General features: G+C 30.6%; 1 protein-coding gene and 1 pseudogene across 2 annotated transcripts; both read left to right on the top strand.

Annotated features, from left to right (window-relative positions):
• The first annotated feature begins 1,226 nt into the window (after positions 1-1,226).
• LOC114419067 (GDSL esterase/lipase CPRD49-like) lies at positions 1,227-4,812 on the top strand. Of its 2 annotated transcripts, XM_028384666.1 has the most exons (6): positions 1,238-1,504; positions 2,297-2,374; positions 3,292-3,432; positions 3,597-3,673; positions 3,892-4,035; positions 4,403-4,812. In XM_028384666.1, the coding sequence occupies exons 1-6, from the start codon at positions 1,391-1,393 to the stop codon at positions 4,617-4,619; spliced, it is 771 nt and encodes a 256-aa protein (XP_028240467.1). In that variant the 5' UTR covers positions 1,238-1,390; the 3' UTR covers positions 4,620-4,812. The 2 variants fall into 2 exon arrangements, with proteins under 2 accessions (XP_028240468.1, XP_028240467.1); XM_028384667.1 differs by lacking the exon at positions 2,297-2,374 and having other exon boundaries at positions 1,227-1,504.
• Positions 4,813-5,720: 908 nt separating this feature from the next.
• Positions 5,721-18,677, top strand: LOC114420465 (annotated as a pseudogene).
• Positions 18,678-19,527: the final 850 nt, after the last annotated feature.

Raw genomic sequence — 19,527 nt, 5'->3', positions numbered from 1 at the left:
AGTATTAATTACTTAGAATTTAACCTTAATATAACTTTTAAAATAATTATTACATAATTAAACAATCATAATATGCATTATAATCTACAGTTAAATAACAATGTACGTAATATTTCTTTATACTATAAAATTATAATGAAATTTATTATATTTGTAATAATTATTAATCAAATTATACCATTATTAATACTTTAACTAATATTCTTAAAACTCTATGCAGTGCACAATCGTGAAGTATCATTTTGTATTACCACAATCATGAAGTAGTTGAACAAGAGTTAACTTCGTACCAACCATCTGAATATTCCGTGCAATATTTTTTCTTTTAAATGATTAAAATTATTACATAATTTTTTTTATAAAAAAACATTAGTAAATATTACTCATACAATCTTACAATCAATGTTTTATATGCGTGTTTAATATTACAGAATATTCTTATACATGCATACACACACACACATATATATATATATATATATATATATATATATATATATATATATATATATATATATATATTATTTCTCTTACTCTTATACCAAAAAAATTTCTCTCACTATATATGTTTCGTATATATTTTTTCTATTTCAAAATGACCGATGTTTCAAATTTTTGTCACACATTAAAAACAACAATAAATATGTTATTGAAATAATTTTACTAAGCTTACTCTCTATAAATACATTATTTGTAACTATTAGGTGATAGTGGTAGTGATTGAAAAATTAATGGACACACTCAAAAGTCAAAATTATTAGATTGATGTAATATATTTGAAATAAATTCGGAACAGTTTTAATGTTTCATTAAAACCTTAAAATATTAATCAGTATGAATTTTATTTAAATACTAAAATTAATATCAGTCATTTTAATTAAAATGGAGGAAATATATAAATAAAAGTTTAATATAAGAAGTTTCAACATGGTTAATTGGTTATTAAAAAAATGTAAACAGTTGATGAAATTCAAAAAACAAAATGATAAATATAAAAAAATAATTTTTAAAATAATAATATAAGAAAATATCATCCATAGTGTGGTGTTGAGAAATAATTGATACCACTTATATTTTATCGGATTGGATCATGCATTGTGACGAAAGGGCAACTTGTGAACATAATATAATATATAAGACAAATGACAGCTATGCATTGATTCAGCTAACTATGCAAATGTAACGTGGTGGGGTTGGAACAAGGAGAGAGAGAGAGAGAGAGAGAGAGAGAAATATGCAAGAATATTCACTATTCCACGTCTATAAATCGAAAGATCCCAATGTCTTAGGAGCAGTGTGCTATAGTGAGTCTACGTGTTTGAGAGAAAGGTTGAGCTATAGCCTAAAGGGAGAGACACATAAATAGTTTCTACTTTCTATTCATAGATAGATGGCTGGCCCAATTATGAGACCTCAGATTGTGCTATTTGGCTCCTCCATAATTCAAATGAGCTTCGACAATGGTGGTTGGGGTGCTATTCTAGCTAACTTGTACGCTAGGAAGGTGTTTTTCTTTATCCTAATTCATCATTTTATGTATGGTCATTTAATTTGATTCTATATACCAGAGTTTCATCATAGTTTTGCTTCCTCAACAGCCTGAAACTCTTAGCAGAGTTTTCTTTGAATATACACCACAATTTTATTTCTTTTGAAAGGAATCGCACCACAAATGGTCATTTCTACACCTCAAAATTAATTAGCGATGATTAAGCATATCTTGATGCACACAAAAAGATTAGTAACACTTATGCATACATAAAACAGTGAAAACATTTAATTACTATGATAAGGATGTGATACTCGCTTTATATATATATATATATATAACACTTCCACGTTTTTTTCATTATATTGCTTATTATATAAATCATTTTTATGTTTTTTTTCTTTTTTCCTTATTTTCCACCTATTTTATCCTAATATTTCACCCCTAAATGGTGTGGATAAATATCAATATTTATTTTTCTTTTTGTTAATAATATAATAGATCAAATATATATTTTTTGTCTTCTTATTTCTGTTTTTTTTTTCTTCTTTTTATTACATTACTCATTTACATGAGTCACTTTCTCTCTCAATCCTTTTTTCTTTCTTCCTGTTTTTCTCCTATATATATCTAACTCCAATGTTCCACCTAAGGATGAATAATATCATTACTTCTTTTTTTTTAAAATAATGATAGATCAAATTCAATTTTTTAATTTAGTGTATATTCCAGTATATACTTTTTTTGTCAATTTTCATGGATGAATGAACCTAAATTATATAATGTTTAATATATATGATAACATAGGCGGACATCATCTTAAGAGGATACTCTGGTTGGAATTCAAGGCGGGCTTTGGAGGTTTTGGATGAAATTTTCCCCAAGGTATGGACACAACGGCATGTTGAATGCTTCATCAGCAGATTTCATTTGCTTTTGAATATTTTTTTTCTCTGGCATTGACCAATTAATGGAGGCATGCAACATCTCTCTAAAAGAGACATGAAATTTGACATGGTCTGTGGAGTGTTGGATTGGATCCAATTACTATTTTTTAGTTATTTTGAAGTTAAAATTTAGAATAAGAGATTTAATAAACTAAAAACTTAAAAGAAAGAGTGACAATAAGGAAAGAAAGAGGAGGAGACTGACAACAGAATGAGTAGAGACAAAAGCAAAGAGAATAAAAGTCATTTTTTATTTTCAAAAACTCTTTCACGTACTTTGTTTTTTTTATAAATTTTAATTTATTAAAAAATTAAATTACTTAATTTTTAATTAATTTTAGTGGAATGTTTTTATGTAAGTTTTTTTTAAATCTAGAAACTGCGACACGAACAACTAGTAATTTGTATCATTTAATTTTTTTCTTAATTAATTCTTTACGTTTAGTAAAAAAATATTTACAATCAATATAAAAAAACTAATTCTTTACATTATTGAGAGATTAATCTAATGACTTCCAGTAAAAAAAAAGTATCTTGCTTTAAAAAAAATCTATTTTTAAGAAGAAGAGAAGCCCTAACAAAGTCAAGTCAAATATTAATTCCCAAATATGTCTTGACAATTATATAACTTGAGGAATCCTGCACATGATATCCTGAATGCCTTAAATGGAAAAGTTGGACATGTTAAGAAGTTCTATTTGTTTTCAATTGTTTAGATTTGTACTCATCCTTTGCACAATGTGGTTGGTGTTAACTTTTCATAAATGTGATTTGCTTTGATTCTTGCTCCGAGTGAGACATATATATGAACAATGACCCTTATATATGTTCTGTTATTTTCTTAATTAAACTCAGGATGCTTATGTGCAACCATCATTGGTAATTGTGTATTTTGGTGGCAATGATTCTATTGATCCTCACCCATCTGGCCTTGGTCCTCATGTACCCCTTGAAGAATATGTTGAAAACATGAGGAAAATTGCTAATCATCTTAAGGTAATAAATAATTAATCTTCCACATCAAACTTTATTCATCATATCCACCCCAATATATTAATATAAACCTTATATTATTCGAATATTATTATTGTCTTTACTTGTACCTAATATTTAATTTGTTGGTGGCATTAATGTTTGACACAAATCATAATGCTTGACAGAGCCTCTCGGACCATATTCGCATTATATTTCTCACTTCTCCTCCGATCAATGAAGAACTAATCCGCAAAAAGCTCAGGTTCATAAATACGCTTCCTATTTGCTTATTATAATGTTTTTACTCACTAGCTCCACACTTACACATACATTTTTAGCTACTAAATGTAACACATTAAATTATAACTACATATATATCTCATCTACCCTTAAATTAACTAGCTAGAATGCATATCAGAATCCATAAACTCCTTGTACTCCACCAGTTTTCTAATGAATTTTTGGCTGCACCGAATCCAGTGCAACGCAATCAGGAAGAACCAATGAATCCTGTGGAGAGTATGCAGATGGGTTAATGGAGCTTTGTGAGGAGATGAATATCAAGGCCATTAATCTGTGGTCTGCAATTCAGACAAGAGAGGATTGGTTAGACGTTAGCTTCACGTAAGTATATAATATATATGATCTCTCTCCTATATATGCATGCATTATTATAAATTTTTTTAGTTAGTATGATTTCTAAAATTAAAAAGAAATTATTATCAAATTGTCATGCGTATGATAAATTTATTAATTTTTATAATAATTATATTTTGAATAATTGTTTTGTTGATTGACAGTATGAAAGTCTTAATAAAATTAAACTTTTGTTTTTTTAAATGAGTAACCATGATTAAAAGTGAGAAATTAAATAAAAAATTATAAACTTTTTAAGGATAAAACATGAGGGACCACAAACTCCCTGAATTGGAAATAACTCAAAATCTCTGCATTTCCTTCATCCTGATAATGGATTTTGGTAATTTCTTAGGGATGGAGTTCATCTATCAGCAGAGGGAAGCAAGGTAGTGGTGAAGGAAATATTAAAGGTTCTAAGAGAAGTAGATTGGAAACCTAGTCTGCATTGGATGTCAATGCCAACTGAATATGCAGAAGATTCACCATATTATCCTCCAAGTCCTGATGGAACAACAACCATAAATGTGTCTCATATTATCTCCCGAAGGTGTTTGCAGTGGGATATATAGTACTTTATGTATTTATATTGCGTACCATATAAGAGGCTCAATTATGTTGTGTGGAGTGGAGCTCTTGGAAAAGTGATATTTTCCCTACCCCATACGTTTTGGGGGCGCTTTAATTATTCTATTCTAGTTTTCATTTGTTACATGTACTTAAATTTGTGTTAATAAATTAAAATTCCACTCAATTTACACTTTATATTCTCTCTTGTTTTCAGCTTTCAATCTCATACACAGTAAGCTCTTTAATTGCCACTCTCATTTGTTATGGAGAAATTATTAAGTAACTCTGAACCATCTTTTAATTTTGATGTCTCACTACACTAGTTACAAAATTAACTTAAGAATAAAAGTGTTGATGTTTTTATCAATTAAATTAATCAAATACAAAAGTGTACATTTCAAACTCATTGGTATCAGGTTAATTTGGAAGCATCAGAGTCTAATGCTTAATAAACTTAGCTGCAAGAATGTGGGTCAAAAAGCTACTAATTTGTGAGTTAATTTCAATATTCCTTAGTGGAGTTTCGCCTTCGAATAACATTTTTTCCATTCAAAAAGTTCTAATTTAAGATATTGTTTAAAAAAAATCAACTTCAATATGACTCAGACGAATAATTTTTTAATTGGCAGAAAGTTTTATGCATATATAATATCCTCTGCTATTGTACTTCCAATGAATTCTGACTCGTAAATACATCACACACTATAATATGGGTTAAGGATTGAGATCTTCGGCACAGTTTAATTTTTAAACTGAATATATATTAGTAAGTTTTATAAATAAAAAAGTAAATAAATAATTAAATACGTACTCTCAGTGAATTCCGTTAGATCAAACTGCACCGGGTGTACGTAATTTATTTTTATAATCTTCAGAAGATCCAAAACTGGTTAATTATTCTTTTTTGAGAGCATCCTTTTCATCACTGTACGTTTGTAGGATCTATAGCAATGTGACGCGAGCGAGTTAACCGCGAATAAAAAAGACAAATAATTAAGTATGCGTGATAACTATGATAAGCCTTTTAACCTATCTAAATATATATGCATGCACGAGGTTGGTAGCGCATTATCCGTGGGGTTTGGAGATGGTGAGAGATCCACATGCCTTCCGTGGACGAGGTTGGTAGCGCATTATCCGTGGGGTTTGGAGATGGTGAGAGATCCACATGCCTTCCATGGAGTCCACAAAAAGGTGTGGAGGTGAAAATAAACACATGTATACTATGATAAAGTTTTTTGTATTAGCAAGATTAAGTTTCTTATGTATAGACAAATACACTTCTTCTATTTGTTTTAGCATCTTGATATAGGTCTTCTTGTATTAGCACTTTTGATTTTCTCTAACTGCGGGGTATGTTCCATTTATTGTTGTATCATTTTGGGTTTAATATAATTTACATTTTTCTACCTGATTCAAAGGGACTATGTAAGACACTGTAACATGTTCTTCTCATTTCTTGGTATAGTTTGTCACGTTGCACACACCTTGTGTGCTCCATACTACTAATTACAAGTAATATATTGTCTTTTGTCTATAAAAAAAGAAAACAATGACAGTAAAGATTATGAAGCAGATGTGTATATTTGAAATAATTAGTATTTTCTTGATTTATGTAGGTAGAATAAGTTGTTATTATTGTAACATGTTAGGAGAATCTTCTGTCATTTAAATTCAACCAAAATCTTGGAGTTAACTTTCTTATTTTCAACATTACTATTTATTGATAAAATCAGAAACACTTCAAAAAAAATATTTCAAACATACTTTGTATGCCACACCTTCAACATGTGTTGGTTATCATGTTAAAATAAAAAATATATTTTTAGATTTAGACATCTCTTTTGCCACGACTTATACTATGAATATTTTTTCAATATATATGACTCGAGCACGAGTTAATTAAGAGAGTAAGCCGACACCTTTTTTTGGTTAAATAATCCCAAACAATCTTATCATAAAAAAATATAAAATTGAAAATTATGTCAACTTATAATATAAATATTGCAAGGTTGATAACATTCTTTTTGAGATTAACTAGTTATTTTAACTAATAAGGAATACGTCTATTGGTATTTTAACTGTGAGGCAGACATATTTTCTTACCTACTGAATACTATTAAGGAAATTATTGGGAATATTATGCAATCAATATTATTATACTGATCAACTATTTCAACTACACAAGTATCCTACTTGTCGAAAGCAACTTGAAATAGGAATGGGAAAGTGTTTATTAAGACTAACATTATCAATTATATCCAAATATCATGCCAAAAGCGAACCTGCATCCTTTGGAATGTTTTAGCAAATTGAGCTGACTTTGTCAATCTCTGTCTGTTTATACAAAGAGCTTTTATTTGATTATATTGAATTCGCTTTTGTTGGTGTGGTCACATTTCGTGGCCATTAGCCTTAATAAAATTCGTTTTGCTGTTAAAAAAATATGACAAAGTTTCATTCGGTAAAATTAATCATGGAGAAATTACCAACGAAGATATATATATATATATCCGTCACTTTCTCATATGTTGCCACCGCCCGCAATGGAGAAAGAGAGAAGGAAGTTGTTTAGGTGTTGTTTAATTTTTTGTTCAGATGTTAGGTCACACTATTTGTTTAAATATAAAATTGTGACATAAGATGATAAGATTCGGTATACAGGTATAAAATTTAACACTTACTTTACACGAGAATGTGACCTCTATCATATATTATTACCTCCCGTCTTATATACAAATAATAAATAGTATTTTTTCCTAATTATGAACAATAATGATTAGTTTTTTAATTTATTTAGAGTTAAATATTTTTTTATCCTTAATTTATTGCTAATTTTTTTATTAGACTTTCACTTATTGAACTATAAGTATTAACATTAAATTATCACTTATAATATTTAAATTTAAATTTAAAAATACTTTTAAAATAAAATTTGAATTTATAATAATATTAACCGTGATTACCAGTTTTTTAGTCTTTTGATAATTTATTTTAGGTTTATTGTATATGGTAATAGGACCGGAGTAGAAAGGAAAGCTTACCAGAAAAGAATGCTTATAAAGTGCAATAACTGCACCGAGACAAGAATATTCAGAATCCAATTATGAAACATTTAATATTATGCTGGATTGAATTGCCGAACATGAAGTGGCAATATAATATGCCATGATTGGCAGCTATCCAGCCAGCCAGATAACGTGAATTTACCATTCGATTAGGTTGATTAAAAACAAACAAGCACTCCAATAATGCTTTCTTTAAATAAATAAATAAAAAGACAAATGAATGGGTAAATATTCTTGGGTCCCACATCTCAATTAGGGTTGGGAATAGGTCAGGTCGACCTACAGGGGCCTACGACCTGATCTACATAAAGTCTGGTTTGAACTGACCTATTTAATTAAAAGGTTAGGCTCAAGCTTTTTTAAAAGTCTATTAAATTAAATAGATCAGGCGTATACTTGTTAAAAAGTCTTATAAGCCTGATAGGCCGACCTATATATATATATATATATATATATATATATATATATATATATATATATATATATATATATATATATATATATATATATATATATAATTTTTTGGTATCAATTTAAACTTATATTATTTTTTGGGTACAATTAATTTTTTTTAAAACTAGCAGACTTTGATTACACATTTATGCTCCATAATTTCCATTCCTATACTCAAGTAAGACTTTAATTACAATTTAGGTGTGAGTCCCTTTTATATTACTCATTATTTTTATTGACTTTCCTATTCTAGTTAACATTTCCTTTTTCATTAACTTTCCTATTACGTTCCTACCCCAAAGCAAACAAATATAAAAATGCTTTTAAAAAGGCTATTCAGGCTAGGCTTTTAAAAAGGTCAGGCCGAGCCAAAATAAAAGCCTTTGATAGGCTATAGGCCAGGCTCAGACCTCAAAAATTCATCGTATGCTAGGCTTAGGCCTTTTAAAGCCTAGCCTAACCTATTTTCACCCTTAATCTCAATTGATTCTCTTTTGTCCTTTAGTTATGTTTACTCATCCTAAATTAGGGTTTAAAGTTAAGTATATAAACATGAAAATGACTAATGATAGATCATTTAAAGTAAAACTTAATATTTATGCTAATAATGTTTTTTAATATTTTTCTGTTATTATAAATTAGCATGAGATGGGGTTTAAAAATAAAAAGTGATTAATGAATATTCTAATAAATATATTAAGAAAATATAAAATGAAGTCTTACAATATAAAATTCATTAATCCAAAACAAATCACACAATGAAAATGACCATAAAAAACTTGAGAAAATGTAAATAAAGTCAATAAATAATTAATGTGTTTGGAACCACACATGTGTGACTCTCAAATAAGAGTTAGAAATGACAATAATAATTTAGTATAAAATTCATTAATTCAATGAATCAGACTGAAATAATAATAAGAACCTTGAGAAAAATGTAAATAAAGTCAATAACTATTAATGTGTTTGGAAGCACACTTGGATGGTGCAATATTTTTTATTTTATTTCAAAAAAATGTTTAACTAAAAGGCCTATATTTGTGAATAGATGAAAGGTCTTTATGGCTATGAGAAGCAAAACCTTTAGTCAGGGACTGACATGTCTAAAAAGCCAAAAGATGTATTGTACATTAGGATAATTCTTAATAGAAATACAATGAAGATTTTGCATACATCTGTTCTAGGAAGTAGTCACTCGACAGAAGGTAATTTCTAATAGAACTAAAAAGAAGGGATATCTTAATAAAATAATTGCTAGAAATAAAGTGATTGCATTATACTCATGCATCAAAGCAAACATCTAGAATTAGAACTTCATGCATTTTATCTATTGAATCGTTGCAAAGACATTTAGGAGATATATAGGTAAAATAGGCTTGTTATCATGAGACATTAGGTGATGTGAACCTTACGGGGAGGATCGCTTGATACAGGCTGTAGAGTTTTTGGACGACGCCACTTCCAGTGAAGGAAGATAAGTCAGGGTAGACGCCACTTCCGGTGAAGGAAGATAAGTCCGGGTAGACGCCACTTCCAGTGAAAGAAGATAAGTCAGGGTAGACGCCACTTCCAGTGAAGGAAGATAAGTCAGGGTAGACGCCACAAGGATTACCTTGATAAGTCTGATAATTGGTTCAACAAGGAACCCAGAGAGAAACTCTCACCCAATTTTATGAAAATGCCAAAAGTTTTTCTTTTATTCAAAACAAAAACCAATACTTATAGTGTATCTGAACAAAAAGATAAAAATAGACATGAGCCTTCTAAATAGTTTGGGCCAAAATTACAATAAATAAAAATTATAACTAAAAAACATATTTAACTTGGGCCTTCAAATTAGTTTGGGCCTTCAGCAACAGTTAATTGTCTTGATAGTGTCTCTGCCTCTGGACCTTCATCCTTCTCCACTTGGGCCTTCATCCTTCTCCACTCGGGGGCTTCGTCCTTCTCCACTTGGGCCTTTAGCCTGTATTTGGTCAGTTTCATGATTCTCATCATTCCCTCCTTCTTGGAAAACATTTGTCCTCAAATGTCCAAGATCATCACCGGGTTCAAGTACCACTTCCTTCCTTTTCTTGTTGTCTTGCTTGGCATAGCTTTCATTCTTCTTTGCAATTTGCACCTTCACTTGGTCATACAATCTTTTCAAATACTCAACTTTGGCATGTGCATCCTTACGTTGAGTCTCTTGAGGATTGCTTTTGTAAGTTGGCCTGTTAGGCAATGAAGCTTCGGGGAAGAGATCAACTTGATGTTCTATGCCTCTTGAAGGTGGCAGTCCATGAGGAATCTCCTTAGGAAAGACATTTTTAAATTCCTGCAATAAGGGTTGAACACTAGGAGAGATAGAAATAGTAAACTCATTAGAATTATCAGTAGAAATTTTACTGTCTTTGCAATACTGTAGATTGAGTGGTTCATGAGCAGGTAACACTTTCCTCACTTCACTCGCCTCTGAAAAATAATTAAATTTTCTCTCATGTGTATCACTCTCTCTCTTATGTGTATCACTCTTTTCCTCGGGTGTATCACTCTTCTTTTTCATATTCCTTTGTGGTGCCTCACTATTTTCTTTCTCTTGTTCTCTCTTTTCTCTCATTCTGATTTGGTCATCACACACTTCTCTAGGGGATAGAGGTTTAAGAGTAAATGAGGAAGATTTGGCTATTCGTCTGTAGGGCTCTTCTTTGTTACGGTTCAACAAACGTTGCATTTGTGTAGTTCACGCGTCCAGAAATAAGCGCTGAGATTCGTCCAATTGATGATATACACCACCATTGTCACCAGCTCTTGCCATGATTAAGGAACAAAGAATTTTGCAGTAAATTAGAAAAAAAATTCAGGACCTCACCACACTCTACTCACGTGTTTCTCTCTTTGATGGTAGTTCACTCATGTTTGATGCTCTCAATATAGGCTTTTGTGTGATTTTTTCACTCTTGCCTTTTACCACTCACTCCCTCTTAAGTTCCTAGATGGATCGAATTAGACACACAAGGTAATATAAAATAAAAGGAAAGACAATATAATTATCTGAGTAACAAATTTGATTTGGGATAACAACTTGGACTTGATTTGGATAGCAGATTGGATTTGATTTGGATAACAGATTATATTTGATTTGATTTGGATAAAAAAATTTGATTTGATTTGATTTGGATAATAGATCAGATTTGGATAACAAATTAGATTCAATTTGGATAACAGATATGATAACAAATAAGATAACAGATAGGATAACAGATAAGATAACAGATATGATCAATAAACTTTAAATGCTCATAACTTTTGCTACGGTTGTCCGTTTGAGGCCCACTATATATCAAAACGCTCAGAATTCAAAGGAGAATCTAGATAAGGGGATTTGGTACACGATTTTCTGCCAAAAAAAAGCCTCTAACTTCCTCAATTTCGTGTTCAAAGATCAAACACCCCACTTTCTTGTCTTTTCTTTTCTTTTTTTTTTCTTCTCTTTTTTTTAAATTTCTGCAACTTTTTTTTTTAACTTGAAATAAAACTCAAACAAATTTTTTTTTACACAAAGTCTGAAAGACACAAGAAACAAGAACAAGAACAAAAACGTGACAAGAACAAGAACAAGAACGAAACAAAGACACAAGCAAGAACGCAACAAGACGCAAACAAGAAAACAAATAACAGAACAAGGACAAAACACGAACCTGGACAAATTACAAAGAAAAATAATAGGATAGGATAGAACCTGTATCAAGAGCCGAAGCTCTGATACCAGATGATGTGAACCTTACGGGGCGGATCGCTTGATACAGGCTGTAGAGTTTTTGGACGACGCCACTTCTAGTGAAGGAAGATAAGTCAGGGTAGACGCCACAAGGATTACCTTGATAAGTCTAATAATTGGTTCAACAAGGAACCCAGAGAGAAACTCTTACCCAATTTTATGAAAATGCCAAAAGTTTTTCTTTTATTCAAAACAAAAACCAATACTTATAATGTATCTGAACAAAAAGATAAAAATAGACATGGGCCAAAATTACAATAAATAAAAATTATAACTAAAAAACATATTTAACTTGGGCCTTCAAATTAGTTTGGGTCTTCAACAACAATTAATTGTCTTGATAGTGTCTCTGTCTTTGGGCCTTCATCCTTCTCCACTTGGGCCTTCATCCTTCTCCACTCGGGGGCTTTGTCCTTCTCCACTTGGGCATTTGTCCTTCTCCACTTGGGCCTTTAGCCTGTATTTGGCCAGTTTCATGATTCTCATCATTAGGAACAAGTAATCTAATAGATGTGAGTAAGATAAATTTACCTGATTGATAAAAAAAAAAAAAATACATCTTAGACAAATAAGACATGTCAGGTCCTAACATTCTCATTTTATTGAATTCCCTATTAATTCTTTTCTTTTCTACTATTTTCCTTGTTTACTAATATATGTTATTACTTATTGTTCTTATTACCCATCCTTTATGTCATTTTTTCTCTTCTCTTATAAATTAAAAATTATACAATACAAGTACAAAATAAAATTCATATAAAAATCGTCATTTGAACTTTCGAATCTTAACTATTTAAATATTTGGTACACTTACCAAATAATTAACACAGTGGGGTTCTATTCTAACTAATATGTATTGTAGAAAGGTTTTTTTCTTTCTCTTTTTCATCAATTTTAATTCTAATGGTTACAACTGCTATTAAACTAGTTCCATAAGCTGGCAAGCACACATTATATATTATGCTTCTCTTTATATATAGTTTTCTTTCAACTAAGGGTTTAGATTCAATGTACACTTCAAGAGACGCTTAATTATTACCAAACTTAATTTATAAAACTGTGAAAAAATGTTGTTACTATATATAATGAATTTAACCAGGTCTAGTTCTAAATAAACATTTGGATTTCTAAATAAACATGTTGTCAATGGTTCATTTTTTATTATGTGTAAGATTTTGTTTAAAGAAATAAAATTCACTTCAATCATCTCTATCATTAAAAAAAAAAGGTGGAAAATTTGAAGTTTGAGTGAAAATATAGTAGTTAGAAAAGAAAAAAATAGCCAAGTAATTTGATTTTAGTAGTGCTTATCGATATTAAAGTGAATGAACCTGTTTTTTATATCTTGCGGATGTGGCCATACAGGCTGACATAATATTGCGAGGATATTTATTTAGGTTGGAATTCAAGGCAAGCTTTGGATGTTCTGGATAAAGTTTTCCCCAAGGTACGGAGCAAACATGTTCGTTGCCACGTAGATTTCGTTTGTATCCATTGGAATCTATTTTGTGTCTCTTAAAATCATTCTGTTTTATTTATTGTCATTAACTAAACAAGAATTGAATTGTTAGGATAAAACTAAACGTATATTCCAAATTTGAAATGTATGCATGAGTGTAAGGAGGAGGGAAATAGATATACCTAATATATGATGGGATAGGAAATGTAAAAAGGGATAAGAAAAAAATTAAGGAGTGAAAATAAGATGAAAGAAAAATTGATTGTTATAAATAATAATTTCTAGTTGTTCAATTTCAGTGCACCATTTAGAACTATATCACATTTGAGATAGGATGAAATATGATGAATTCAGACGATATTTTATAACTACATACTTATCTTGAATAAATTTATTATTTCTTTATTTTTTTATTGCCTAGAAAAAATAAAATGTTTTTTTTTTCTTTCTTCAATAACTTCTGATCTCTAATAAATCTCTCAGTAGGATTTAAACTCAGATGAAGTTCTGATCATCTATCAAAGAAAAAAGAAAGAATAACTCTTGCAAGATTTTTAAGAAATTCTTCAATTTCTTGTGGAAGCATATGATTATTCAGTTGGAGAATTTAAGGAAGTAAACATCAGATAAATTTATACCAATAAGTTATAAACGATCACATAAGAGAACTTGACATTATATTTTCATCTAAAATCTTTAAAAGTGAATTATTTTTTTTCCTGCTATCATTTATTTTTAGATAATATGTGATAATTTTATTTATTTTTTAGATTCTTGTTCATGTATTATATTGAAATGTAACTAGTGACTCTTGTTATTTTCTTGAACTTAGGAATCTCCTGTGCAACCATCATTGTTAATTGTGTATTTTGGCGGTAATGATTCGGTTCACCCTCACCCATCTGGCCTTGGTCCTCATGTACCCCTTGAAGAATATGTTGAAAACATGAGGAAAATTGCTAATCATCTTAAGGTAATAAATAAATAATTTTCCACATCAAACTTTATTCATCATATCCACCCCAATATATTAATATAACCCTTATATTATTCGAATATTATTATTGTCTTTTGTGCGTAATATTTAATTTGTTGGTGGCATTAATGTTTGACACAAATCATAATGCTTGACAGAGCCTCTCGGACCATATTCGCATTATATTTCTCACTTCTCCTCCGATCAATGAAGAACAAATCCGCAAAAAGCTCAGGTTCATAAATACGCTTCCTATTTGCTTATTATAATGTTTTTACTCACTAGCTCCACACTTACACATACATTTTTAGCTACTAAATGTAACACATTAATTATAACTACATATATATCTCATCTACCCTTAAATTAACTAGCTAGAATGCATATCAGAATCCATAAACTCCTTGTACTCCACCAGTTTTCTAATGAATTTTTGGCTGCACTGAATCCAGTGCAACGCAATCAGGAAGAACCAATGAATCCTGTAGAGATCGAGTATGCAGATGCTTTAATGGAGCTTTGTGAGGAGATGAGTATCAAGGCCATTAGTCTGTGGTCTGCAATTCAGACAAGGGATGACTGGTTAGATGATAGTTTCACGTAAGTACATATGCTCTTAAGGGAGTAAAAGAAGAAAATACACTCTCATGATTTTTAATAAAAATCCTTAACCATTATCCTAAGACACTAGTTAGTATATATGACCTTAAAAGATTAAATATTTGACCTCTTAGAGTGGATATATAACTACTAACTTCCTTTCTAATTTATAAATTTTTATAGTGAAGATTTAATTATCGTATTTTTTAACAAAATTTGTTCTCATATGTATTACTACTGAAAAACATAAATTCTACAACATCAATACGACGTCGGTGCTTCGGGGACCGTCATTGAATACAACGCGGTGACATTTTTGTAAATACCACGACATGAACAATGACATTTTTGGTCAAAACCGAAGTCGTATTTGACGCGGTTCATAAAACGACGACGTTTCAGTAAAAAAAAATGTTATCGTATTTGACTACAGGCAATGAATACAACGACGTTTTTTAAGACATCATAGTCATTGTTTCAATTTTGCAAATTAAATTTTATCTCAGAAAAAATCGTGCCGCCGTTACCTTTCGTTGTGCCCTTGATCTCTGTCGTGCCATCCCTAGCCTCGTAACCTCCTTCATCTCATAAAAACGTTTTTGGTTCTTTGTGTTACCTAGCCTCCTCCGTCGAGCCCTCCCTCATGGGCTTTCGCGTTTCGTCGGTCATGCCTTTCGATAACTTGTCCGGGCTAGGTTGTGGATCCAACTTTGGTGAGGTAAGTAAAATTCGTTCGTTAATTACTTGTCAGTTTTGCTCATGTACCAGTTCCTTATACTCTGGCATTAGGCTTGGTATTTAGAGTGACCTCGAACTCTAGGCTCTGTTGGACTAACTTCTGCATAAGCAACACGAAAATATAAAAACAGTAAAATGAACCTAGCTTGTCTATAATTTAGTGAGTGCCATGGTAAGTACTGTGTTCAAAAGTCAAAATAATTTTTTTAATTGGAGTTGTACACTTTGAGGTAGCAACGTATGTATGATAAAGCTATATAGGTGAATCATGGTTTTGAGGGACAAAGAGAAGGCTTCATGGGGTGGGAATGGTAAATAATGATGATGATGGTTTGTGGGGTTTTCTTAAAATATGAACATGAAGGTATACAGGGAGAGACGGAGGAGAGATGATGTTGAAGTAACTTGATACTTTGGAATCATTATATTATCTCATGCTTCTTTATTTCCATAATCAGTTTATTGATTAACAATGTGTGTACCAGATAATGACCAATTGGTACTGGTGTGGAGATTACTATTTTTTTTTTTTGTTTTTACAATTAAAAGATGTTGACTTTCTTACAATCTATTTTGTTTATGCTGCAAATCAGAAACCTTTTCCAAATACTTAGATACCTATATTTGTTTTACTTGGTGGTTAGTGAAATCCCATAATGCATCGGAATGTAGGTAAGATAACTAGCATTTTGATTTTAGGGATAATTTAATTATTATTTTTTTTGGACTCTGGATCATTATATGTAAATACAAATTATTTTGTTTGATTTCAAGCAGATTGGTGCTCCTTATTAAGTAGAGATCCATAGAATCTACTCCATTCATTAATTAGATTATTATTTTAGGACTTGAGATATATAATTTGTTTCCTTGCCTTTTTTTGTTTTTGTAAAGTATTTTTTTTCTATTTTTTATTTTTTTTTTCTAAAATAAAATATTTTAAGACGATCTTTTAAATAACCATTTTAAAAAGTGTATATTCTAAGACAACTGTTAACTTAGAAGAATACCCTTCTAAGACGATTTTTAAGGGTATTCTTTTCTAAGACGGTTTTTATGAAACCATCATAAAAAATCATGACTTTTGACAACGTTAACTTTAAAGACGGTTCGAAACCGTCTTTGAAAGTGATTTAGAACTATCATTGTAGGGTCTTTTTGCATTAGTGTTTCTTTCGTTTGATTATTGATTAGGTGATCTTTTGCTCATATTGTTGACTTTCGTAAGGATGAAGTTCATCTATCAGCTGAGGGAAACAAAGTAGTAGTGAAGGAAATATTAAAGGTTCTCAGGAAAGTAGATTGGAAGACTAGTCTGCATTGGATGTCAATGGCAATTGAATTTGCTAAAGACTCACCATATTGTTGGATCGAGTGGCCTTAGAATAATTAAGAAGGGGGGTTGAATTAATTATTCCTAAACCTTTACTAATTAAAAAATTATTCTTCTAAGGCTTTTACAAAATTCTTAAGAGAATGGGGAGTAGAAGAGAAACTTAACAGAAAGTAAAAGCAGAAATTAAATGCACAGCGGAAAGTAAAAGAGTAGGGAAGAAGGAAACAAACACATAAGAGTTTTTATACTGGTTCGGCAACAACCCGTGCCTACATCCAGTCCCCAAGCGACCTGCGATCCTTGAGATTTCTTTCAACCTTGTAAAAAACCTTTTACAAGCAAAGATCCACAAGGGATGTACCCTTCCTTGTTCTCTTTGAACCTAGTGGATGTACCCTCCACTAGAACTGATCCACAAGAGATGTATCATCTCTTGTTCTCAGTCAAACCCAAGTAGATGTACCCTCTACTTGTACCACAAAGGATGTACCCTCCAATGTGTTAAGACAAAGATCTCTTAAACCTTTGATACTTTGTGAATGGGGATACAAAAGAATTCTCAGGCGGTTAGTCCTTTGAACACTTTTGTATTAGGGAATGTGAAGAATCAAAAGAATTCTCAAACTGTGTCGTTTTGAATTCTTTGACAAGGGAGAAGGGAATGAAAAGATGAATAGCACAAGTTGTTTTCAAGGTTTGGAAAACCAGAAAACTTCAGAAAGCTTTTTGTACAAAGAAGAAGAAGAAGTTCAAATAGATTCAAGGCTTGTAAAAGATTGTATGAATATGAAAAGTATTCAAGATTATTGAAATGCAAAACAAAGTCTTGCTTTTATAGACTCTCCATGTCTGGTCAAGAAGACCATTCAGAAGAGTTATAACTTTTAGACCATTCAGAAGAGTTATAACTTTTAGAAAAACTTAAAACCCATTTGAAAAAGTCAAAACCTTTTTGAAGAGTTACATCTTTTGATTTTTTCAGAAACAGTCACTGGTAATCGATTACCAAATTAGTGTAATCGATTACACAAAGCTTTTGAGTGAAAGGATGTGACTCTTCACACTTAAATTTGAATTTCAACGTTCAAGGGCACTGGTAATCGATTACCAAAACATTGTAATCGATTACAGCTTTTTGAAAATAATTGGAACGTTGTAAATTCAGTTTGAAAACTTTTTCAAACTCATTTTGCTACTGGTAATCGATTACACCAATATGGTAATCGATTACCAGAGAGTAAAAACTCTTTGGTAAAGGTTTTGTCAAAAACTCATGTGCTATTCAAAATTTTGAAAAAACTTTTTAATACTTATCTTGATTGAGTCTTTTCTTCATTCTTGAATCTTGAGTCTTGAATCTTGATCTTGATTCTTGAGATCTTAAATCTTGAATCTTGATTCTTGATTCTAGGCTTTCTTCTTGAACTCTTGACTTGTTCTTGATTCACTTGAGATGTTCTTTGATCTTTGAGCTTTTTGTTCATCACCTTTGTCATCATCTTTTATTGTCATTATTGTTATCATCAAAACACCTTTGAATCACATTCACCATGAAGCTTTGCTTGAAGCTTTGCTTCTACACTTATTATCCTCCAAGTCATGATGGAACAACAACCATTAATGAGTCCTATTGTATCTCGCAAAAATGGTTGCAATGGGATGATTTGTAGAAACTATGTAGTATTAATTTGGAATTACCTTGCAGTATGTCATGGAAGATATGCTTTGTTATTATTCAAGCACCAAGCAATAGTCACGAAAGGACAAGGAGTATTTTTTTTAATGGATAGGGCAACACACCTCTACAAAGATCAATTAAAACCTTCACTAGAATAGCAAGGAGTATGATTATATAATAAGATGTTTTTTAGCATGTATTAATATTATAAATCTATGTATCAACATAGTTCGATGTTAACTCGTTGGCAAGTGTACCAAATCGTCACAAGTAGTAAAGTTCTCGGAAGTTCGAGTGTCGAATCCACAAGGACTTTGTTTGTACTTAAATTAATACAGACCCAATTTAAAAGCAAGAGATAAGAATTTAAAATAAAAGATAAAGAAAGATAGAAGATAAGGTAAAGAAAAGATAAGATATTTAAAGATAAAATTAGAAAATAAAAGAAAAGATAAGATATTTAAAGATAAAATTAAAAGATAATAGATTAAAAGATCAAAATAAAAGATAAAATATTTAAATTGGGATAAAGATGACTACTTCTACGAAATTCAAATAAATAAAATCTAAATCTACTAAATCTAAATACTTACTCCTATAACCCAACAGTAAAATAAGGAATAATTACTTCTAAGAAAAACCAACAATAAAAATAGGGAATAAAATCTATATATTAAAATCGCTAAAACCTAACAAGTATAATTAGCCTAGATATATGGATTCTGGATTTGTCTGTTATCAATACCAGTGAATTAATTATGTCCCACATCTATCCATCTACTTGCCCTTGATGCCTCACGATGACAAGCCTACCTTAATTACCTATCTTCCAAATGTCATTT

This window comes from Glycine soja, chromosome 7 (assembly GCF_004193775.1).
Source record: "Glycine soja cultivar W05 chromosome 7, ASM419377v2, whole genome shotgun sequence".
NCBI lineage: Eukaryota > Viridiplantae > Streptophyta > Magnoliopsida > Fabales > Fabaceae > Glycine > Glycine soja.
The sequence above is the reverse complement of the archived record's forward strand: the minus strand, read 5'-3'. Positions and strand labels throughout refer to the sequence as shown.

What these genes read in the sequence shown, in the direction of transcription:
- LOC114419067 (XM_028384666.1), top strand. Translation starts at nt 1,391, where the DNA reads ATGGCTGGCCCAATTATGAGACCTCAGATTGTGCTATTTGGCTCCTCC. An exon ending in CTAACTTGTACGCTAGGAAG is followed by an intron (nt 1,505 to 2,296) that starts GTGTTTTTCTTT and finishes ATGATAACATAG; the next exon opens with GCGGACATCATCTTAAGAGG. An exon ending in AAATTGCTAATCATCTTAAG is followed by an intron (nt 3,433 to 3,596) that starts GTAATAAATAAT and finishes AATGCTTGACAG; the next exon opens with AGCCTCTCGGACCATATTCG.